The sequence below is a fragment of the Salmo salar genome, chromosome 18 (genome assembly GCF_965601325.2).
Source record: "Salmo salar chromosome 18, fSalSal1, whole genome shotgun sequence".
NCBI lineage: Eukaryota > Metazoa > Chordata > Actinopteri > Salmoniformes > Salmonidae > Salmo > Salmo salar.
Window position 1 is genome coordinate 48,108,799 of NC_138308.1, and position 25,030 is coordinate 48,133,828.

Consider the following 25,030-nt stretch of genomic DNA (forward strand, 5'->3'; position numbering starts at 1 on the left):
ATGTGTTACAACTATTTATTACAGTTTATAAACTACTTGGAAACCCTTTTCTAAATCCTCTGCTAGGCTGGCCTGTATGATGATGACCTGTACGATGGAGCCTGGTGTGCTGGGAGGAACGACCCTCTGCAGTGGTTGGAGGTGGACGCCAGGAGGTTGACCAAGTTCACAGGGGTCATCACACAGGGGAGGAGCTCTCTCTGGTCGTGAGTATCAACTCTTTATGGCCCTACCGTTTTTCTGCGCTAACTGTCTGTCTGTCTGTCTGTCTGTCTGTCTGGCTGTCTCTCTCTGTCTTTCTCTCTCTGTGTGTCTCTCTCTCTCTCTCTCTCTCTCTCTCTCTGTGTCTGTCTCTCTCACTCTCTCTCTGTCTCTGTCTCTATCACTCTCTCTCTGTCTCTTTCTCTCTCTCTCTCTCTCTCTCTCTCTCTCTCTCTGTCTCTGTCTCTGCCTCTCTCTCTCTGTGTCTCTCTCTGTCTGTCTCTCTCTTTCTCTCTCTGTGTCTCTGTCTCTCTCTGTCTGTATGTCTCTCTCTCTCTCTGTGTATCTCTCTCTCTCTTTTTCTCTGTCTCTCTCTCTCTCTCTCTCTCTCTCTGTCTCTTTATCTGGTGGCTGAGTAGTGAATTCTATCCCTTTTCATTGTCTTAAGTCAGGTAGCGCGACTCCGTCAAGTTGGATTAAAATATTTTACCGCAGCTTAACCTTTTATGCGCATTGACCCCAAGCCACTGGACAATCAGCTGCAGTAATATTTTCATATCTCTTGTGAATACTCCTCTCTTTCTGGGATGAGAGAGAGAAGGCCTTTGCTCTCTCTTTCTCTGTTGCTGTTGCTGTGCCCTTTTTTATTTATTTTTTATTTCACCTTTATTTAACCAGGTAGGCAAGTTGAGAACAAGTTCTCATTTACAATTGCGACCTGGCCAAGATAAAGCAAAGCAGTTCGACAACATACAAAAACACAGGGTTACACATGGAGTAAAACAACATACAATCAATGATGCAGTAGAAAAAAAAAAAAAAATAAGACCATATACAATGTGAGCAAATGATGTGAGATAAGGGAGGTAAAGGCAAAAAAATGCCATGGTGGCAAAGTAAATAAAGTATAGCAAGAAAAACACTGGAATGGTAGATTTGTAGTTTGAAGAAAGTTCAAAGTTAAAATATAAATAATATGGTGCAAAGGAGCAAAATAAATAAAATAAATAAATACAGTAGGGGAAGAGGTAGTAGTTTGGGCTAAATTATAGATGGGCTATGTACAGGTGCAGTGATCTGTGAGCTGCTCTGACAGCTGGTGCTTAAAGCTAGTGAGGGAGATAAGTGTTTCCAGTTTCAGAGATTTTTGTAGTTCGTTCCAGTCATTGGCAGCAGAGAACTGGAAGGAGAGACGACCAAAGGAGGAGTTGGCTTTAGGGGTGACCAGAGAGATATACCTGCTGGAGCGCGTGCTACAGGTGGGTGCTGCTATGGTGACCAGTGAGCGGAGATAAGGGGGGACTTTAGATGACCTGGAGCCAATGTGTTTGGCGACGATTATGAAGCGAAGGCCAGCCAACGAGAGCGTACAGGTCGCAGTGGTGGGTAGTATATGGGGCTTTGGTGACAAAACGGATGGCACTGTGATAGACTGCATCCAGCTTGTTGAGTAGGGTATTGGAGGCTATTTTGTAAATGACATCGCCGAAGTCGAGGATTGGTAGGATGGTCAGTTTTACGAGGGTATGTTTGGCAGCATGAGTGAAGGACGCTTTGTTGCGAAATAGGAAGCCAATTCGAGATTTCACTTTGGTTGGAGATGATTGATGTGAGTCTGGAAGGAGAGTTTACAGTCTAACCAGACACCTAGGTATTTGTAGTTGTCCACAAATTCTAAGTTAGAACCGTCCAGAGAAGTGATGCTGGACAGGCGGGCAGGTGCAGAACGGTTGAAGAACATGCATTTCGTTTTACTTGTGTTTAGGAGCAGTTGGAGACCACGGAAGGAGAGTTGAATGGCATTGAAGCTCGTCTGGAGGGTTGTTAACACAGTGTCCAAAGAAGGGCCAGAAGTGTACAGAATGGTGTCGTCTGCGTAGAGGTGGATCAGAGATTCACCAGCAGCAAGAGCGACATCATTTATGTATACAGAGAAAAGAGTTGGCCCAAGAATTGAACCCTGTGGTACCCCCATAGAGACTGCCAGAGGTCCAGACAGTAGGCCCTCCGATTTGACACACTCAACTCTGTCAGAGAAGTAGTTGGTGAACCAGGCGACGCAATCGTTTGAGAAACCAAGGCTACTGAGTCTGCCGATGAGGATGTGGTGATTAACAGAGTCAAAAGCTTTGGCCAGGTCAATGAATACGGCAGCACAGTATTGTTTCTTATCGATGGCGGTTACGATGTCGTTTAGGACCTTGAGCGTGACTGAGGTGCACCCATGACCAGCTCTGAAACCAGATTGCATAGCGGAGAGGGTGCGGTGGGATTCGAAATGGTCGGTAATCTGTTTGTTGACTTGGCTTTCGAAGACCGTAGAAAGGCAGGGTAGGATGGATATAGGTCTGTAGCAATTTGGGTCAAGAGTGTCACCTCCTTTGAAGAGGGGGATGACAGCAGCTGCTTTCCAATCTATGGGAATCTCAGACGACACGAAAGAGAGGTTGACCAGGCTAGTAATAGGGGTTGCAATAATTTCGGCAGATAATTTTAGAAAGAAAGGGTCCAGATTGTCAAGCCCAGCTGATTTGTAGGGGTCCAGATTTTGCAGCTCTTTCAGAACATCAGCTGAATGGATTTGGGAGAAGGAGAAATGGGGGAGGCTTGGGCGAGTAGCTGTGGGGGGTGCAGTGCTGTTGAATGCAGTAGGGGTAGTTAGGTGGAAAGCATGGCCAGCCGTAGAAAAATGCTTATTGAAATTCTCAATTATAGTGGGCTTATCGGTGGTGACAGAGTTTCCTATTCTCAGTGCAGTGGGCAGTTGGGAGGAGGTGTTCTTATTCTCCATGGACTTTACAATGTCCCAGAACTTTTTAGAGTTGGAGTTGCACGAAGCAAATTTCTGTTTGAAAAAGCTAGCCTTGGCGTTTCTAACTGCCTGTGTGTATTGGTTTCTAACTTCCCTAAAAAGTTGCATATCGCGGGGGCAGTTCGATGCTAATGCAGAACGCCACAGGATATTTTTGTGTTGGTTAAGGGCAGTCAGGTCTGGGGAGAACCAAGGGCTATATCTGTTCCTAGTTCTAAATTTCTTGAAAGGGGCATGCTTATTTAAGATGGAGAGGAAGGCATTTAAAAAAAATAACCAGGCATCCTCTACTGACGGGATGAGGTCAATATACTTCCAGTATACCAGGGCCAGGTCGATTAGAAAGGCTTGCTCGTTGAAATGTTTCAGGGAGCGTTTGACAGTGATGAGTGGAGGTCGTTTGACCGCTGACCCATTACGGGTGCAGGCAATGAGGCAGTGATCGCTGAGATCTTGGTTGAAAACAGCAGAGGTGTATTTAGAGGGCACGTTGGTTAGGATGATATCTATGAGGGTGCCAGTGTTTGCGGCTTTGGGGTTGTACCTGGTGGGTTCATTAATAATTTGTGTGAGATTGAGGGCATCAAGCTTGGATTGTAGGATGGCTGGGGTGTTAAGCATGTCCCAGTTTAGGTCACCTAGTAGCACGAGCTCTGAAGATAGATGGGGGGCAATCAGTTCACATATGGTGTCCAGAGCACAGCTAGGGGCCGAGGGGGGTCTATAGCAGGCGGCAACGGTGAGAAACTTGTTTTTGGAGAGGTGGATTTTTAAAAGTAGAAGTTCAAATTGTTTGGGTACAGACCTGGATAGCAGGACAGAACTCTGCAGGCTATCTCTGCAGTAGATTGCAACACTGCCCCCTTTGGTCGTTCTATCTTGTCTGAAAACGTTGTAGTTAGGGATGAAGATTTCAGAGTTTTTGGTGGACTTCCTAAGCCAAGATTCAGACACAGCTAGGACATCCGGGTTGGCAGAGTGTGCTAAAGCAGTGAATAAAACAAACTTAGGGAGGAGGCTTCTAATGTTAACATGCATGAAACCAAGGTTATTACGGTTACAGAAGTCATCAAAAGAGAGCACCTGGGGAGTAGGAGTGGAGCCAGGCACTGCAGGGCCTGGATTCACCTCTACATCCCCAGAGGAGCAGAGAAGAATAAGTATGAGGGTACGGCTAAAAGCTATAAGAATTGGTCGTCTGTGACGTCCAGAATAGAGAGAAAAAGGAGCAGGTTTCTGGGGGCGATAAAATAGCTTCAAGGTATAATGTACAGACAAAGGTATGGTGGGATGTGAGTACAGAGGAGGTAAACCTAGGCATTTAGTGATTATGAGAGAGATATTGTCTCTAGAAACATCATTGAAACCAGAAGATGTCATAGCATGTGTGGGTGGAGGAACTGAGAGGTTAAATTAAGGTATAATGAGCAGGGCTAGAGGCTCTACAGTGAAATAAGCCAATAAACACTAACCAGAACAGCAATGGACAATGCATATTGACATTAAGGAGAGGCATGCTTAGCCGAGTGATCAAAGGGTCCAGTGAGATTCAGACAGCTAGCCGGGCCATAGGTAGCAAGCTGGTGGAAGATGGGAGGGAGGTCTGTTTTTAGCCACCTCGTGCGTTTCCGTCTGTGGGTTAGTGGGGTTCCGTGTGGAAGGGGGGACCTGTCCAAGTTGGCAAAATAGTTAGTTATAGTGGCCCAAGAAACGTGTCCGATAGACCTATTCAGATCGCAGCCGAAAAGACAGCTAAACGATTAGCCGGCCGCAGATGGGCGATCAGGTTACGTCGCGATGGAGGGGCCAGTTGGATAACTCCCTCGGGCAGATAACGTCGGTGGTCCAGTCGTGAAGACCCGATGGGGCTCCGCATCGGCAGTAAAACGGGTCAGGATAGGTGAGTTGTAGTCCAGGAGACACTTCAGCTGGCTAGCTCAGGAATAGCCCAGGAGTGGCTGACGGAACTCTTCAGCTGGCTAGCTGGCTAGCTCCGTAATAATGTGTGTTAATTCCATGACCGACGTTGCCAATAGTCACTCAGGTAGCAGCTAGTTAGCTGCAAGATCCAGGTGTAAATGTCCAGAGCCTGCGGTAGAAATCGGGGAAAGGAGAGAGAATAGGTCCGGTATGCTCTGGTCTGAGTCGCGCTGTACAAAAACTGGCGATAGCTTTTCGAGCTAATGGATAGCTGAGGACAGCTAACCGTGGCTAGCTGAACTTCAACGTTAGCCAGTGAAAATGGCTAACCTCTGGCTAGCTTCTGTTGTGGAATTCAGATGAGGTAAATAATACTTTATTTTTTAAATTGGTGAGGCGGGTTGCAGGAGAGTGCTTTGAGGTTGAGTTTTTAGAATAAAAAATGTAAAAAGATAAGTGAAGAAAAAAAAAAAATGTAAATATATATATACACGGGACACGACAAGAGGAGGGTAGAGGACGTCTGAACTACTACGCCATCTTGGAAGCTATTTATGCCCTTGAGCAAAGTACTTAACTCATATTGCTCCGGGGTCGTTGTTGATAATGGCTGACCCTGACCCCAGTCTGTAGATAATGTCTGACCCTGGCCGTGACCCCAGTCTGTTGATAATGGCTGACCCTGACCGTGACCCCAGTCTGTTGATAATGGCTGACCGTGACCCCAGTCTGTTGATAATGTCTGACCCTGACCGTGACCCCAGTCTGTTGATAATGGCTGACCGTGACCCCAGTCTGTTGATAATGTCTGACCCTGACCGTGACCCCAGTCTGTTGATAATGGCTGACCGTGACCCCAGTCCGTTGATAATGTCTGACCCTGATCCTGACCCCAGTCTGTTGATAATGGCTGACCCTGGCCCTGACCACAGTCTGTTGATAATGTCTGGCCCTGACCCCAGTCTGTTGATAATATCTGACCCTAGCCGTGACCGTGACCCCAGTCTGTTGATAATGTCTGACCGTGACCTCAGTCTGTTGATAATGTCTGACCCTGACCGTGACCCCAGTCTGTTGATAATGTCTGACCCTGACCGTGACGCCAGTCTGTTGATAATATCTGACCCTGGCCGTGACCGTGACCCCAGTCTGTTGATAATGTCTGACCGTGACCCCAGTCTGTTGATAATGTCTGACCCTGGCCGTGACCCCAGCCTGTTGATAATGTCTGACCCTGACCCCAGTCTGTTGATAATGTCTGACCCTGACCGTGACCCCAGTCTGTTGATAATGTCTGACCCTGACCGTGACCCCAGTCTGTTGATAATGTCTGACCCTGACCCCAGTCTGTTGATAATGTCTGACCGTGTCCCCAGCCTGTTGATAATGTCTGACCCTGGCCCCAGTCTGTTGATAATGGCTGACCCTGATCCCAGTCTGTTGATAATGTCTGACCCCGGCCATGACCCCAGTCTGTTGATAATATCTGACCCTGGCCGTGACCCCAGTCTGTTGATAATGTCTGACCCTGACCGTGACCCCACTCTCTGACTGTGTCTCAGGGGGAGTTGGGATATGCAGCAAACATATTTCCATTTCACACACGTGATAGAAAATATAGTAATCAACCACCAAATAATTATTGTGCCAATCAGATTGTCTATGAGTCATATTTTAATCCTCCTCTGAGAAACCTTTTCTCTGGAAGCATTTTTTTTTGTAGTCTGAGACTGACGCGTCTAAACGACGGGCCCCGTCATGTCTCCATGGCATCCCATAAGTCTCACCTTCACCAGACTATGAAGGGAATCTGTCCTCCAATCCAACTCTGACTAACCCCCATCACTCCTCCCCTTTAAATCAAATCAAATCAAATTGTATTAGTCACATGCGCCAAACACAACAGGACCTTACATTGAAATGCTTATTTACAAGCCCCTTAGTTAAAAAATACGAATAAGAATAAGAAATAAAAGTAACAAGTAATTAAAGAGCAGCAGTAAAATAACAATAGCGAGACTATATACAGGGGTACCGGTACAGAGTCAATGTGGAGGCTATATACAGGGGGTACCGGTACAGAGTCAATGTGGAGGCTATATACAGGGTGTTATGGTACAGAGTCAATGTGGAGGCTATATACAGGGGGTACCGGTACAGAGTCAATGTGGAGACTATATACAGGGTGTTACGGTACAGAGTCAATGTGGAGGCTATATACAGGAGGTACCGGTACAGTGCCAATGTGGAGACTACATACAGGGGGTACCGGTACAGAGTCAATGTGTGGGGGCACCGGTTAGTCGAGGTAATATGTGCATGTAGGTAGAGTTATTAAAGTGACAATGCATAGAAAATAACAGAGAGTAGCAGCGGCGTAAAAGAGGGGGTGGCGGGTGGGGAAATGCAATAGTCTGGGTAGCCATTTGATTAGCTGTTCAGGAGTCTTATGGCTTGGGGGTAGAAGCTGTTTAGAAGCCTCTTGGACCTAGACTTGGTGCTCCGGTACCGCTTGCCGTGCGGTAGCAGAGAGAACAGTCTATGACCTGGGTGACTGGAGTCTTTGACAATTTTTAGGGCCTTCCTCTGACACCGCCTGGTATAGAGGTTCCGGATGGCAGGAAGCTTGGCCCCAGTGATATACTGGGCAGTACGCATTACCCTCTGTAGTGCCTTGTGGTCAGAGGCCAAGCAGTTGCCATACCAGGCAGTGATGCAACCAGTCAGGATGCTCTCGATGGTGCAGCTTTAGAACCTTTTGAGGATCTGAGGACCCATGCTAAATATTCTGCTGAGGGGGAAATGGTGTTGTTGTGCCCTCTTCACGACTGTCTTGGTGTGTTTGGACCCTTCTAATTTGTTGTTGATGTGGACACCAAGGAACTTAAAGCTCTCAACCTGCTCCACTGCAGCCTCGTCGATGAGAATGGGGACGTGCTCGGTCCTCCTTTTCCTGTAGTCCACAATCATCTCCTTTTGTCTTGATCACGTTGAGGGAGAGGTTGTTGTCCTCGCACCACACGACCAGGTCTCTATGGCTGTCTCGTTGTTGTCGGTGATCAGGCCTACCACTGTTATGTCATCAAGAAATGTAATGATGGTGTTGGAGTCGTGCCTGGCCGTGCAGTCATGAGTGAACAGGGAATACAGGAAAGGACTGAGCACGCAGCCCCAAGTCACCAGAATGTCCTGACAAGTCACCTCAATGTCCTGACAAGTCACCAGAATGTCCAGACAAGTCACCTCAATGTCCTGACAAGACACCTGAATGTCCTGACAAGACACCTGAATGTCCTGACAAGACACCTGAATGTCCAGACAAGTCACCTCAATGTCCTGACAAGTCACCTCAATGTCCTGACAAGTCACCAGAATGTCCTGACAAGTCACCAGAATGTCCTGACAAGTCACCTCAATTTCCTGACAAGACACCTGAATGTCCTGACAAGACACCCGAATGTCCTGACAAGACACCTGAATGTCCTGACAAGTCACCTCAATGTCCTGACAAGTCACCTCAATGTCCTGACAAGTCACCTCAATGTCCTGACAAGTCACCAGAATGTCCTGACAAGTCACCAGAATGTCCTGACAAGTCACCTCAATGTCCTGACAAGACACCTGAATGTCCTGACAAGTCACCTCAATGTCCTGACAAGTCACCACAATGTCCTGACAAGTCACCTCAATGTCCTGACAAGTCACCAGAATGTCCTGAAGAGTCACCTCAATGTCCTGACAAGTCACCTCAATGTCCTGACAAGACACCTGAATGTCCTGACAAGACACCTGAATGTCCTGACAAGACACCTGAATGTCCTGACAAGTCACCTCAATGTCCTGACAAGTCACCACAATGTCCTGACAAGTCACCTCAATGTCCTGACAAGTCACCAGAATGTCCTGAAGAGTCACCTCAATGTCCTGACAAGTCACCTCAATGCCCTGACAAGTCACCTCAATGTTCTGACAAGTCACCTCAATGTCCTGACAAGTCACCTCAATGTCCTGACAAGTCACCAGAATGTCCTGACAAGTCACCTGAATGTCCTGACAAGACACCTGAATGTCCTGACAAGACACCTGAATGTCCTGACAAGTCACCAGAATGTCCTGACAAGTCACCAAAATGTCCTGACAAGTCACCTCAATGTCCTTACAAGTCACCTCAATGTCCTGACAAGTTACCTCAATGTCCTGACAAGTCACCAGAATGTCCTGACAAGTCACCTCAATGTCCTGACAAGTCTCCTCAATGCCCTGACAAGTCACCAGAATGTCCTGACAAGTCACCTCAATGTCCTGACAAGTCACCTCAATGCCCTGACAAGTCACCTCAATGTCCTGACAAGTCACCTCAATGTCCTGACAAGTCAACAGAATGTCCTGACAAGTCACCAGAATGTCCTGACAAGTCACCTCAATGTCCTGACAAGACACCTGAATGTCCTGACAAGACACCTGAATGTCCTGACAAGACACCTGAATGTCCAGACAAGTCACCTCAATGTCCTGACAAGTCACCTCAATGTCCTGACAAGTCACCAGAATGTCCTGACAAGTCACCAGAATGTCCTGACAAGTCACCTCAATTTCCTGACAAGACACCTGAATGTCCTGACAAGACACCCGAATGTCCTGACAAGACACCTGAATGTCCTGACAAGTCACCTCAATGTCCTGACAAGTCACCTCAATGTCCTGACAAGTCACCTCAATGTCCTGACAAGTCACCAGAATGTCCTGACAAGTCACCAGAATGTCCTGACAAGTCACCTCAATGTCCTGACAAGTCACCTCAATGTCCTGACAAGTCACCTCAATGTCCTGACAAGACACCTGAATGTCCTGACAAGACACCTGAATGTCCTGACAAGACACCTGAATGTCCTGACAAGTCACCTCAATGTCCTGACAAGTCACCAGAATGTCCTGACAAGTCACCTCAATGTCCTGACAAGTCACCAGAATGTCCTGACAAGTCACCAGAATGTCCTGACAAGTCACCTCAATGACCTGACGAGACACCAGCATGTCCTGACAAGACACCAGAATGTCCTGACAAGTCACCTCAATGTCCTGACAAGACACCAGAATGTCCTGACAAGACACCAGAATGTCCTGACAAAACACCTCAATGTCCTGACAAGTCACCACAATGTCCTGACAAGTCACCTGAATGTCCTGACAAAACACAGCCATCTCCTGACAAGACAGCGCAGGTTTTCCAAAGCAAATAAAAAGTAAGAAATGTAAAAGAGAACTAAACTATAACCAGCAGCATGAGCCAATGACCTCATTGGATAATAAAGGAGACCATTGTTCTCAGCAGCATCAGGCCTACAGGTCTGATATCATCACGTTAAGCCACTTAGCACAATGCTAACCGTAATATAACATACTCAAATAGCAAGCACTATTCCACTGAAATAGACCAAGGAGGAAAAGCACATCTAAGTAAACCTAATTAACACACTGTCATCAAGTGACAGGTTTTTTTTAAAGCAAATTATGAAGAAGTACCCAGCACTATGAGCAAAAAAACTAATTCCCTTCTTTGGTTAGTGAAGAAGAACCATTTATTCTCTTTCTGCTGATAACCACATCGTCCGTTAGAATCTCCCTGCTCTCCCCAACAGCCTGTGGTCGTATTTGACACGTTCTGCCCTTTGTTCTGGTTAATTGGAAAAAGGAGGCTCTAATGACTCTCTCAGAAAACTCTCAGAAAATTGCTTGTTATTTTCAGAATTTCGGGGGGGGTGGGGGCGAGCTGAGAAAGTGCCCCCTTTTGTCATTTCCTTCCCAAGTCGTCTCCTGCTGCTGATCCGGAGTTACAGAACACATAAGGAAGACACAGGGGGCTTTAGGCAAAGACGGCTAGTATTTCTGTAGTGATGTAGCTCTATTGTAACTGGTATTTGTCTAAGTTAATGTTGCCAGATTTAGAAAAGGTCTGATTGTAAGAGTGATTTAATTAGCAGGACTGGGGATATTCCTACAGCACCAGACTCATCACCCCGATACGTTCACCCCGGCTCAGGGTTGATATCTTTATCCAGGAGACATCTACCGTATCGTCTGTGTGTGTGTGTGTAGGAGCCACCGTACCGTTCCATATTGACTACATTAGGTACAGATGTAGGATCTTAATTTGATCACTTTTTTTTTTTGTTTCTGAGAATTTTCCTGCACCACAGAAAATGCAGATGAACTCCATGATTTATATAAATTCCTATGAAAAACCTTCACTAATGAGCTTGGTGATTTACATAAATTCCTATGAAAAACCTCCACTAATGAGCTTGGTAATTTACATAAATTACTATGAAAAACCTCCACTAACACACAGTTATATTAACAGTTTTGCACTTTTCATGTAGCCTCGTTTTGTCCAGCTAATAGCCTAACCACCGATCAAGCAACATTATGGACTAACCGGTCAAATCCTGTTGCTGCAGGATTATTTTGCCACAACAATTCTGGTCAGATTGAGATGCTCAGAGAAATACGTAGTACTGTTAGGTTTTACACAGTCAAATGTAACAAAAAACAGCATTTTTAATAAAGAACTGTACAAATTATACATTTGTGACATCAATATTTCAAAAAAGTTAAAAAAAACCCCATCTATACAGTAATATGAGATCTGTATGTAAAACATTTAAATTTTACATTTGTGTAATTTAGCAAATGCTCTTATCCAGAGTAAGTAAGTGCATTCATCTTAAGATAGCTAGGTGAAACAACCACATATCACAGTCAAATTTACAGGATACGAACATTCCATTCCAGCTAAACAATTGATAGACAGGTGGAGGATCCTAATTTGATCACTCTTTTGTTGCTGAGAATGCAAACATGTAGTGTATTTGAGTTTTAAAAGGCTTCTAAAGTTTGAAATTTCAGACTTTGCCCTAATGACAAATGTATCAACCACCTACAAAAATGTCCATTCATTATAATCCACATAATAATTCACATTTCCTGTTGTTGCAGGATTATTTTCCTGCTGTAGCAAACTGGCTCAAATTAAGATACTACATCTGTATAGTGTTTGCACAAATAAAAATTTAAAACCCATGAATGAAATATCGGAGAACAGTAATATTTTACAATATTAAAGGCACTCACAAGCAATCGTTTCTGATGGAACCGTTTTGTGTGTGTGTGTGTGTGTGTGTGTGTGTGTGTGTGTGTGTGTGTGTGTGTGTGTGTGTGTGTGTGTGTGTGTGTGTGTGTGTGTGTGTGTGTGTGTGTGTGTGTGTGTCTTTGCTGTGCTGCCAGCGTGCACAGTGGAATTCTATTTTTCAGTTTTCATACCATTAGCTACATGGTGACTCCACTAACCAGAACCAGGTGTCTGCTCATATTTCAGCATTGGACCCAGAACGACACTGTTACTGTAAGTAGAACAAGCTGGGATGGTTCTGGTTCATAATGGTATGAATGTTCATATAGACAGGATCTCTGGAGATATTTACGTATATATATATATATTGTATAATACATTTTAAATCTACTGATATGGGTCATATTATATTTGCTGTTACCTAGTGGATTAGCTACAGGTATAGGATCACAATTTGACCTATATTGTCATCGCAAAAATAATAATAATAATCCTGCAGCAACAGGATTTGACCGTTTAGTCCATAATGTTGCTTGCTCGGTGGTTAGGCTATTAGCTGGACAAAACTAGGCGGCATGAAAAGTGCAAAACTGTTAATATAACTGTGTGTTATTTGGGGGTTTTCAGTGAATTTATGTAAATCACAAATCTCATCTGCATTTCCTCCGTTGCAGGAAAATTCTCAGCAACAAAAGACTAATCGAAGTATGATCCTACATCTGTACTGTAAAGTTGTCACCTGTAGTTAAATTCACTTAAGCAATGTATGGTGTCCGTATTAGGAAAAGGCACCAACTCCTAGTGACTCTGACACAGCTTCCGTGGACGTTCGCTTCCTAATATGGACACCGTGTACGTCAGTCCAGCATGGAATCAGTTTGGCTTTGAACACTTTAAACTAATTCCCTCGTCTTGACTTTCTCTCTCCTCCCATGTTTTTAGGAGCGACTGGGTGACGTCATATAAGGTCCTTGTGAGCAACGACAGTCACACCTGGGTCACTCTGAAGAATGGATCACAAGACCTTGTGAGTAGCTAGCTGAGATCATGATCAATAGATATGATTGGGGTGGAGATCAATAGACATGATTGGGGTGGAGATCAATAGATATGATTGGGGTGGAGATCAATAGATATGATTGGGGTGGAGGTCAATAGTTATGATTGGGGTGGAAATTAATAGATATGATTGGGATGGAGATCAATAGATATGATTGGGGTGGAGATCAATAGATATGATTGGGGTGGAGATCAATAGACATGATTGGGGTGGAGATCAATAGATATGATTGGGGTGGAGATCAATAGATATGATTGGGATGGAGATCAATAGATATGATTGGGGTGGAGATCAATATATATGATTGGGGTGGAGATCAATAGACATGATTGGGGTGGAGATCAATAGATATGATTGGTGTGGAGATCAATAGATATGATTGGGATGGAGATCAATAGATATGATTGGGGTGGAGATCAATATATATGATTGGGGTGGAGATCAATAGATATGATTGGGGTGGAGATCAATAGATATGATTGGGGTGGAGATCAATATATATGATTGGGGTGGAGATCAATAGACATGATTGGGGTGGAGACCAATAGATATGATTGGGATGGAGATCAATAGATATGATTGGGGTGGAGATCAATAGATATGGTTGGGATGGAGATCAATAGACATGATTGGGATGGCGATCAATAGACATGATTGGGATGGCGATCAATAGACATGATTGGGATGGAGATCAATAGATATGATTGGGGTGGAGATCTATAGATATGATTGGGGCGGAGATCAGTAGACATGATTGGGGTGGAGATCAATAGATATGATTGGGGTGGAGATAAATAGATATGATTGGGGTGGAGATCAATAGATATGATTGGGATGGAGATCAATAGATATGATTGGGGTGGAGATCAATAGATATGATTGGGGTGGAGATCAATAGATATGATTGGGACGGCGATCAATAGATATGATTGGGGTGGAGATCAATGAGGCATGGTTGATACAGCAGTTTTTGAATGCTCAATTGTTCTCGCGTATTCACTGTGTTGTTAAACGTCTGCTTGTCTCAGTAGATCTTCATTGGTAACAAGGAGAAAGAGATCCCTGTGTTGAACATGTTTCCAGTGGCTGTAGTGGCTCGTTACATCAGAGTCAATCCTCGTTCCTGGTTCAACCGTGGCAGCATCTGTATGAGAGTGGAGATCCTGGGATGTCCCATGCCAGGTAACTGCTATGTGTCTTTACTGTGTGATTCTACTAGGTAACTGCTATGTGTGTTTACTGTGTGATTCTACCAGGTAACTGCTATGTGTGTTTACTGTGTGATTCTACTAGGTAACTGCTGTGTGTACCGTGTGATTCTGTGCCGTTAGATTCCTGTTTGTGGCCCACCTGTTAGCTTGTAATTATCCTTCGAACCTCTCATCAACGAGTTGTTTTTCCCCCCACAGGACTTCCCACTGACTGGATGTTGTTTGTTTGTAGCACCATTCTCTGTAAATCCTAGACACCGCCGTGCGTTTAAAATCCCAGGAGGCCGAGCGTTTCTGAGATAATGGAACCAGCACGGCTGGCACCGACGATCAGTCACTTCGGTCACTCGTTTTGCCCGTTCTAACGTTCAATCAAACAGTAACTGAATGCCTTGATGCCTGTCTGCCTGATTTATATACATTTACATTTAAGTCATTTAGCAGACGCTCTTATCCAGAGCGACTTACAAATTGGTGCATTCACCTTATAATATCCAGTGGAACAACCACTTTACAATAGTGCATCTAAATCTTTTAAGGGGGGGTTAGAAGGATTACTTTATCCTATCCCAGGTATTCCTTAAAGAGATGGGGTTTCAGGTGTCTCCGGAAGGTGGTGATTGACTCCGCTGTCCTGGCGTCGTGAGGGAGCTTGTTCCACCATTGGGGTGCCAGAGCAGCGAACAGTTTTGACTGGGCTGAGCGGGAACTGTGCTTCCTCAGAGGTAGGGAGGCGAGCAGGCCAGAGGTGGATGAACGCAGTGCCCTTGTTTGGGTGTAGGGCCTGATCAGAGCCTGAAGGTACGGAGGTGCCGTTCCCCTCACAGCTCCGTAGGCAAGCACCATGGTCTTGTAGCGGATGCGAGCTTCGACTGGAAGCCAGTGGAGAGAGCGGAGGAGCGGGGTGACGTGAGAGAACTTGGGAAGGTTGAACACCAGACGGGCTGCGGCGTTCTGGATGAGTTGTAGGGGTTTAATGGCACAGGCAGGGAGCCCAGCCAACAACGAGTTGCAGTAATCCAGACGGGAGATGACAAGTGCCTGGATTAGGACCTGCGCCGCTTCCTGTGTGAGGCAGGGTCGTACTTTGCGAATGTTGTAGAGCATGAACCTACAGGATCGGGTCACCGCCTTGATGTTAGTGGAGAACGACAGGGTGTTGTCCAGGGTCACGCCGAGGCTCTTAGCACTCTGGGAGGAGGACACAAGGGAGTTGTCGACCGTGATGGCGAGATCATGGAACGGGCAGTCCTTCCCCGGGAGGAAGAGCAGCTCCGTCTTGCCGAGGTTCAGCTTGAGGTGGTGATCCATCATCCACACTGATATGTCTGCCAGACATGCAGAGATGCGATTCGCCACCTGGTTGTCAGAAGGGGGAAAGGAGAAGATTAATTGTGTGTCATCTGCATAGCAATGATATGAGAGACCATGTGAGGATATGACAGAGCCAAGTGACTTGGTGTATAGCGAAAATAGGAGTGGGCCTAGAACAGAGCCCTGGGGGACACCAGTGGTGAGAGCACGTGGTGCGGAGACAGATTCTCGCCACGCCACCTGGTAGGAGCGACCTGTCAGGTAGGATGCAATCCAAGCGTGGGCCGCGCCGGAGATGCCCAGCTCGGAGAGGGTGGAGAGGAGGATCTGATGGTTCACGGTATCAAAGGCAGCAGATAGGTCTAGAAGGATGAGAGCAGAGGAGAGAGAGTTAGCTTTAGCAGTGCGGAGAGCCTCCGTGACACAGAGAAGAGCAGTCTCAGTTGAATGCCCAGTCTTGAAACCTGACTGATTAGGATCAAGAAGGTAATTCTGAGAGAGATAGCAAGAGAGCTGGCCAAGGACGGCACGTTCAAGAGTTTTGGAGAGAAAGGAAAGAAGGGATACTGGTCTGTAGTTGTTGACATCGGAGGGATCGAGTGTAGGTTTTTTCAGAAGGGGTGCAACTCTCGCTTTCTTGAAGACAGAAGGGACGTAGCCAGCGGTCAAGGATGAGTTGATGAGCGAGGTGAGGTAGGGGAGAAGGTCTCCGGAAATGGTCTGGAGAAGAGAGGAGGGGATAGGGTCAAGTGGGCAGGTTGTTGGGCGGCCGGCCGTCACAAGACGCGAGATTTCATCTGGAGAGAGAGGGGAGAAAGAGGTCAAAGCACAGGGTAGGGGAGTGTGAGCAGGACCAGCAGTGTCGTTTGACTTAGAAAATGAGGATCGGATGTCGTCAACCTTCTTTTCAAAATGGTTGACGAAGTCATCCGCAGAGAGGGAGGAGGGGGGGGGAGGGGGAGGAGGATTCAGGAGGGAGGAGAAGGTAGCAAAGAGCTTCCTAGGGTTAGAGGCAGATGCTTGGAGTTTAGAGCGGTAGAAAGTGGCTTTAGCAGCAGAGACAGAAGAGGAACATGTAGAGAGGAGGGAGTGAAAGGATGCCAGGTCCGCAGGGAGGCGAGTTTTCCTCCATTTCCGCTCGGCTGCCCGCGGCCACTTGACTCACTGTCTGTAGGAGCGAACCCTTTTTGGTGAACGGGGTGGTGTACCTAATAAACTGGCCATTGGCCCTCAGTGTATTAAGGTGAATGGCAGTAGCAGACAAGGGTGTGGTGTACCTAATAAAGTGGCCAGTGGCCTCAGTGTATTAAGGTGAATGGCTGTAGTAGACAAGGGTGTGGTGTATGGGTAGCATGTAGGACTCTGAATCAAGTTGTAGAAACATCTCAAGGATGATCAATGGAAACAGGATGCACTTGAGCTCAATTTCGAATCTCATAGCAAAGGGTCTGAATACTTAAGTAAATAAGGTATTTCTGTTTTTTATTTGTAATAAATTTGCTAAAATTTCTAAAAACCTGTTTTCACTTTGTCATTATGGGGTATTGTGTGTAGATTAATGAGGAACAATTTTAATTTAATCCATTTTAGAATAAGGCTTTAACGTAACAAATTGTGTAAAAAGTGAAAGGGGTTTGAAATACTTTCCAAAGGCACTATATACCTAAAAACCTAAGATAGTAAAGTTAAAACACTTGAGAGCTCTCAACAAATTTTTACAAACAATAAAAAACCTTTGGGGGCACCCCGAAAATAATATTAAAAAGTTAGGTCCTTTTCCGTGGACCGAACAGTGTAGGTAGCTAGCAATACTCAATGCACTTCGTGCCACGTAATGCAGTTCGCGCCACGTAATGCAGTTCGCGCCACGTAATGCAGTTCGCGCCACGTAATGCAGTTCGTGCCACGTAATGCACTTCGCGCCACGTAATGCACTTCGCGCCACGTAATGCACTTTGCGCCATGTAATGCACTTTGCTCCACGTAATGCACTTCGCGCCACGTAATGCACTTCATTCCAGAACGAGGACATGAGCATTGCCACACAATAAACTAAACCCAGTCGTTACAGGGGAATATACCACAGGAGGCTGCTGAAGGGAGGACGGCTCATAAAAATGTCCGGAACTGAGCCAATGGAACGGCATCTAACACATGGAAACCATGTTTTTTTTTTAGATGCGGCAGGGTAGCCTAGTGGTTAGAGCGTTGGACTTGTAACCGAAAGGTTGCTAGATCGAATCCCTGAGCTGACAAGGTAAAAATCTGTTGTTCTGCCCCTGAACAAGGCAGTTAACCCAGTTAACCCACTGTTCCCCGGTAGGTCGTTATTGAAAATAAGAACTTGTTCTTAACTGACTTGCATAGTAAAATTAAATGTATTTGATACCATTCCACTAATTCTGCTCCAGTCATTTCCACATGCCTGTCCTCCCCAATTGTGACACCAACCTCCAGTTTGTAGTATTGTGATTGTAACAGACTGAGCATTATCAGACCTATCTTGCTCTTCAGTTGACACATATACTGTAGTCGATATAGTCATTCGTTCAATGACTTGATATGGGATGTGTTTGTTGTCAGACTCTCAGAACTATTACCACAGACGGAATGAGATCACAACAACAGACAACCTGGACTTCAAACACCACAGCTACAAAGAGATGAGACATGTAAGTAGAATAATGCTGGGCAGACACTACAATACACCACAGAGTAATGCTGGGCAGACACTACACTACACCACAGAGTAATGCTGGGCAGACACTGCACTACACTACACCACAGAGTAATGCTGGGCAGACACTACACTATACCACACTATACACTATACCACAGAGTAATGCAGGGCAGACACTGCACTACACCACAGAGTAAGGCTGATTAGACACTGCACTACACCACAGAGAAATGCAGGGCAGACACTATACTACACCACAGAGTAATGCTGGGCAGACACTACACTATACCACAGAGTAATGCAGGGCAGACACTGTACTACACCACAGGGTAATGCTGGGCAGACACTGCACTATACCACAGAGTAATGCTGGGCAGACACTATACTACACCACAGAGTAATGCTGGGCAGACACTACACTACACCACAGAGTAATGCTGATTAGACACTACACTACACCACAGAGAAATGCTGGGCAGACACTACACTTAACTACACAACAGAGTAATGCTTGGCAGACACTGCACTACACCACAGACTAATGCTGGGCAGACACTACACTACCCCACAGAGTAATGCTGGGCAGACACTACACTACACCACAGAGTAATGCTGGGCAGACACTACACTACACCACAGAGTAATGCTGGGCAGACACTGCACTACACCACAGAGTAATGCTGGGCAGACACTGCACTACACCACAGAGTAATGCTGGGCAGACACTGCACTACACCACAGAGTAATGCTGGGCAGACACTACACTACACCACAGACTAATGCTGGGCAGACACTGCACTACACCACAGAGTAATGCTGGGCAGACACTACACTACACCACAGACTAATGCTGGGCAGACACTGCACTACACCAAAGAGTAATGCTGGGCGGACACTGCACTACACCACAGAGTAATGCTGGGCAGACACTACACTACACCACAGAGTAATGCTGGGGGGACACTACACTACACCACAGACTAATGCTGGGCAGACACTGCACTACACCAAAGAGTAATGCTGGGCGGACACTGCACTACACCACAGAGCAATGCTGGGCAGACACTACACTACACCACAGAGTAATGCTGGGGGGACACTGCACTACACCACAGAGTAATGCTGGGCAGACACTACACCACAGAGTAATGCTGGGCAGACACTATACTACACCACAGGGCAATGCTGGGCAGACACTGCACTACACCACAGAGTAATGCTGGGCAGACACTATACTACACCACAGAGTAATGCTGGGCAGACACTACACTACACCACAGAGTAATGCTGTGCAGACACTATACTACACTACACTACAGAGTAATGCTGGACAGACACTACACTACACCACAGAGTAATGCTGGGCAGAGACTACACTACACCACAGAGTAATGCTGGGCAGACACTACACTACACCACAGAGTAATGCTGGGCAGACACTACACTACACTCATTACACTGTCAGACACTGTAAGCGAAATTGAAGAACCCAGTCTATGCTCTGGAGAGAGGCAATTTAAACCAATAAACAGTTAAATGGTACCAATGCACTTTATTGGAGTCTTGTTATGAAAATGAAATATTTGGTCATCCGTTATATGATTTAAAAAAATAGATATATATCACAGTTTAATACTGTTGTAGCTCATGAGGATGTGTGAAATTACCTCCTCAACCTTTAGTGTCCCCCAGCGAATAGTTAGCCTTTCGCTTGTGGCCCGACTGGTGAGAAGCTTCAGGAGGGCAGTCACGTGTGCTAGCAAGGCAGAGTTGGCCCCAGGTACGGGCAGAATCGGAAGGAAAGTGGTAGCCGCTAAGTAAGCAACGAAACATCATATCTGAAATCAATTTCACCATGTGGAAGGCTCTGGGACGCTTGATCCCTACTGGCTATACAGCTGATGAAGGTGGTTAATGAGGTGTTCTCTACTGGCTCTACAGCTGATGAAGGTGGTGTAATGAGGTGTTCTCTACTGGCTCTACAGCTGATGAAGGTGGTTAATGAGGTGTTCTCTACTGGCTCTACAGCAGATGAAGGTAGTTAATGAGGTGTTCCCTACTGGCTCTACAGCTGATGAAGGTAGTTAATGAGGTGTTCTCTACTGGCTCTACAGCTGATGGAGGTGGTTAATGAGGTGTTCTCTACTGGCTCTACAGCTGATGAAGGTAGTTAATGAGGTGTTCCATACTGGCTCTACAGCTGATGAAGGTGGTTAATGAGGTGTTCCCTACTGGCTCTACAGCTGATGAAGGTAGTTAATGAGGTGTTCTCTACTGGCTCTAAAGCTGATGAAGGTAGTTAATGAGGTGTTCCCTACTGGCTCTACAGCTGATGAAGGTAGTGTAATGAGGTGTTCTGTATTGGCTCTACAGCTGATGAAGGTAGTTAATGAGGTGTTCTCTATTGGCTCTACAGCTGATGAAGGTAGTTAATGAGGTGTTCTCTACTGGCTCTACAGCTGATGAAGGTAGTTAATGAGGTGTTTTCTACTGGCTCTACGGCTGATGAAGGTAGTTAATGAGGTGTTCTCTACTGGCTCTACAGCTGATGAAGGTGGTGTAATGAGGTGTTCCCTACTGGCTCTACAGCTGATGAAGGTAGTTAATGAGGTGTTCCCTACTGGCTCTACGGCTTATGAATGTAGTTAATCAGGTGTTCTCTACGGGCTCTACAGCTGATGAAGGTAGTTAATGAGGTGTTCTCTACTGGCTCTACAGCTGGCTGATGAAGGTAGTTAATGAGGTGTTCTCTACTGGCTCTACAGCTGATGAAGGTGGTGTAATGAGGCGCTCCCTACTGGCTCTACAGCTGATGAAGGTGGTGTAATGAGGTGTTCTCTACTGGCTTTACAGCTGATGAAAGGTGGTGTAATGAGGCGTTCCCTACTGGCTCTACAGCTGATGATGGTGGTGTAATAAGGTGTTCTCTACTGGAATTTATAGCTGATGAAGATAGTTAATGAGGTGTTCTCTACTGGCTCTACAGCTGATGAAGGTAGTTAATTAGGTGTTCTCTACTGGCTCTACAGCTGATGAAGGTACTTAATGAGGTGTTCCCTACTGAATCTACAGCTGATGAAGGTAGTTAATAAGGTGTTCTCTGCTGGCTTTACAGCTGATGAAGGTAATTCATGAGGTGTTCCCTACTGGCTCTACAGCTGATGAAGGTAGTTAATGAGGTGTTCTCTACTGGCTCTACAGCTGATGAAGGTGGTGTAATGAGGTGTTCCCTACTGGCTCTACAGCTGATGAAGGTAGTTAATGAGGTGTTCCCTACTGGCTCTACAGCTGATGAAGGTAGTTAATGAGGTGTTCTCTACTGGCTCTACAGCTGATGAAGGTAGTTAATGACGTGTTCCCTACTGGCTCTACAGCTGATGAAGGTAGTTAATGAGGTGTTCCCTACTGGCTCTACAGCTGATGAAGGTAGTTAATGAGGTGTTCCCTACTGGCTCTACAGCTGATGAAGGTAGTGAATGAGGTGTTCTCTACTGGCTCTACAGCCGATGAAGGTGGTGTAATGAGGTGTTCTCTACTGGCTCTACAGCTGATGAAGGTAGTTAATGAGGTGTTCCCTACTGGCTCAACAGCTGATGAAGGTGGTGTAATGAGGTGTTCCCTACTGGCTCTACAGCTGATGAAGGTACTTAATGAGGGGTTCTCTACTGGCTCTACAGCTGATGAAGGTGGTGTAATGAGTTGTTCCCTACTGGCTCTACAGCTGATGAAGGTAGTGTAATGAGGTGTTCTCTACTGGCTCTACAGCTGATGAAGGTGGTGTAATGAGGTGTTCCCTACTGGCTCTACAGCTGATGAAGGTAGTTAATGAGGTGTTCTCTACTGGCTCTACAGCTGATGAAGGTGGTGTAATGAGGCGCTCCCTACTGGCTCTACAGCTGATGAAGGTGGTGTAATGAGGTATTCTCTACTGGCTTTACAGCTGATGAAAGGTGGTGTAATGAGGCGTTCCCTACTGGCTCTACAGCTGATGAAGGTGGTGTAATGAGGTGTTCTCTACTGGAATTTACAGCTGATGAAGATAGTTAATGAGGTGTTCTCTACTGGCTCTACAGCTGATGAAGGTAGTGAATTAGGTGTTCTCTACTGGCTCTACAGCTGATGAAGGTACTTAATGAGGTGTTCCCTACTGAATCTACAGCTGATGAAGGTAGTTAATAAGGTGTTCTCTGCTGGCTTTACAGCTGATGAAGGTAATTCATGAGGTGTTCCCTACTGGCTCTACAGCTGATGAAGGTAGTTAATGAGGTGTTCTCTACTGGCTCTACAGCTGATGAAGGTAGTTAATGAGGTGTTCTCTACTGGCTCTACAGCTGATGAAGGTAGTTAATGAGGTGTTCCCTACTGGCTCTACAGCTGATGAAGGTAGTTAATGAGGTGTTCTCTACTGGCTCTACAGCTGATGAAGGTAGTTCATTAGGTGTTCTCTACTGGCTCTACAGCTGATGAAGGTGGTGTAATGAGGTGTTCTCTACTGGCTCTACAGCTGATGAAGGTAGTTAATGAGGTGTTCTCTACTGGCTCTATAGCTGATGAAGGCAGTTAATGAGGTGTTCCCTACTGGCTCTACAGCTGATGAAGGTAGTTAATGAGGTGTTCCCTACTGGCTCTACAGCTGATGAAGGTGGTGTAATGAGGTGTTCCCTACTGGCTCTACAGCTGATGAAGGTAGTTAATGAGGTGTTCCCTACTGGCTCTACAGCTGATGAAGGTGGTTAATGAGGTGTTCCCTACTGGCTCTACAGCTGATGAAGGTAGTGAATGAGGTGTTCTCTACTGGCTCTACAGCTGATGAAGGTAGTTAATGAGGTGTTTTCTACTGGCTCTACAGCTGATGAAGGTAGTTAATGAGGTGTTCCCTACTGGCTCTACAGCTGATGAAGGTAGTTAATGAGGTGTTCCCTACTGGCTCTACAGCTGATGAAGGTAGTTAATGAGGTGTTCTCTACTGGCTCTACAGCTGATGAAGGTAGTTAATGAGAAGTGCCCCAACATCACAAGGATCTACAACATCGGCAAGAGCCACAGCGGACAGAAACTCTACGCCATCGAGATCTCAGACAACCCCGGAGAGCATGAACGAGGTAAGACCAGAGAAAGGGCTCAGATAGGATATTTTTACTTGGTTCATTCCTAGAAGTAAAGTTCTCTGGGTTCAAGTGGTTAGGTGATTGTTGTTGTATTATTACATAAAATGTTTAATCTCTTCATCATAAGCCTTTTCACATTTTGTTCTCTCTCTCTCGCTATTTCTCTCTCTCTCTCCCTCCCTCCCTCCCTCCCTCCCTCCCTCTCTCCCTCCCTCCCTCCCTTCCTTCCTCCCTCCCCCCTTTCTCTTCCTCCCTCTCTCTCTCTCTCTCTCCCTCCCTCCCTCCCTCCCTCCCTCCCTCCCTCCCTCCTCTCCCAGGTGAACCAGAGTTTCGCTACACTGCCGGTTCCCATGGTAACGAGGTGCTGGGCCGAGAGCTGCTCCTGCTGCTGATGCAGTTCATGTGTCAGGAGTACCTGTCGGGTAGCCCGCGGATACGTCACCTGGTGCACGAGACCAGGATACACCTGCTCCCCTCCGTCAACCCCGACGGGTACGACAAAGCCCTTGAAGTGGTAGGTGTGCATAGCTGAAAGACCCCAAAACCCCACAGCTGATATTGCAAATATTGACTCCATCATTAAGGCTGTACTGAAACATACGACGGATACAACTGACTCTTCTGAGACACGTGTTCAGGGTCTGCTGCTTATCAGCCATGTAATTGTCAGATTAAATATTTTTATCTTCAAAGTCACAAGTCTTGTATATCAGCCATGTGATTGTCAGATTAAAGATTCCAAAGCATCCACTGCAGTGATTCCAGTGGCGGTCGGTGCCGTTTAAGATGAAGGAGGGTGATAATTGTTTTTATGAGCATGGCCTTATTTCTATTACAACGTATTGGATGACTGTCATTCATATTCCATTCACCCAGTTCAATGTAACAGTGATGGGTTTAGGATACTGTCATTCATATTCACCCAGTTCAATGTAACAGTGATGGGTTTAGGATACTGTCATTCATATTCCATTCACCCAGTTCAATGTAACAGTGATGGGTTTAGGATACTGTCATTCATATTCACCCAGTTCAATGTAACAGTGATGGGTTTAGGATACTGTCATTCATATTCACCCAGTTAAATGTAACAGTGATGGGTTTAGGATACTGTCCTTCATATTCACCCAGTTCAATGTAACAGTGATGGGTTTAGGATACTGTCCTTCATATTCACCCAGTTCAATGTAACAGTGATGGGTTTAGGATACTGTCCTTCATATTCACCCAGTTCAATGTAACAGTGATGGGTTTAGGATACTGTCCTTCATATTCACCCAGTTCAATGTAACATCGATAGGTTTAGGCTATTACATAATACTCTAATGTTCCCCTATACCCATCATGAGGTTGCTACACCTTAGCCTATGAATTACAGTTTACAACGTAGGTGCACTGGTCAAGAGAAATTAGAGTAATCAAGAAGACAGACGTTGACACATTCAATAACGCCTTGCACTCTCATGCCTTCATCTAGCTAGTTCATTATTATTTTTATTGTTTATTTTATTTAGACGGTCGATCAGCGTTAATATTGCAGATAGGTTGTAGCTTCCATCAATGTAATTGTCTGCATAATTTTCTTTAGTAAGTAT

The 25,030-nt window shown here is 45.8% G+C and overlaps 1 protein-coding gene across 1 annotated transcript in view; it reads left to right on the forward strand.

Moving 5' to 3' along the window:
• Positions 1–25,030, forward strand: part of cpxm2 (carboxypeptidase X (M14 family), member 2) — a 98,512-nt gene that overhangs the window by 47,156 nt on the left and 26,326 nt on the right. Inside the window, exons 4-9 of the mRNA XM_045701180.2 lie at positions 67–206; positions 13,005–13,089; positions 14,154–14,304; positions 18,231–18,319; positions 23,306–23,429; positions 23,753–23,949. Coding sequence (XP_045557136.1) covers positions 67–206; positions 13,005–13,089; positions 14,154–14,304; positions 18,231–18,319; positions 23,306–23,429; positions 23,753–23,949 — 786 coding nt within the window. The remainder of the gene's footprint in view (positions 1–66; positions 207–13,004; positions 13,090–14,153; positions 14,305–18,230; positions 18,320–23,305; positions 23,430–23,752; positions 23,950–25,030) is intronic.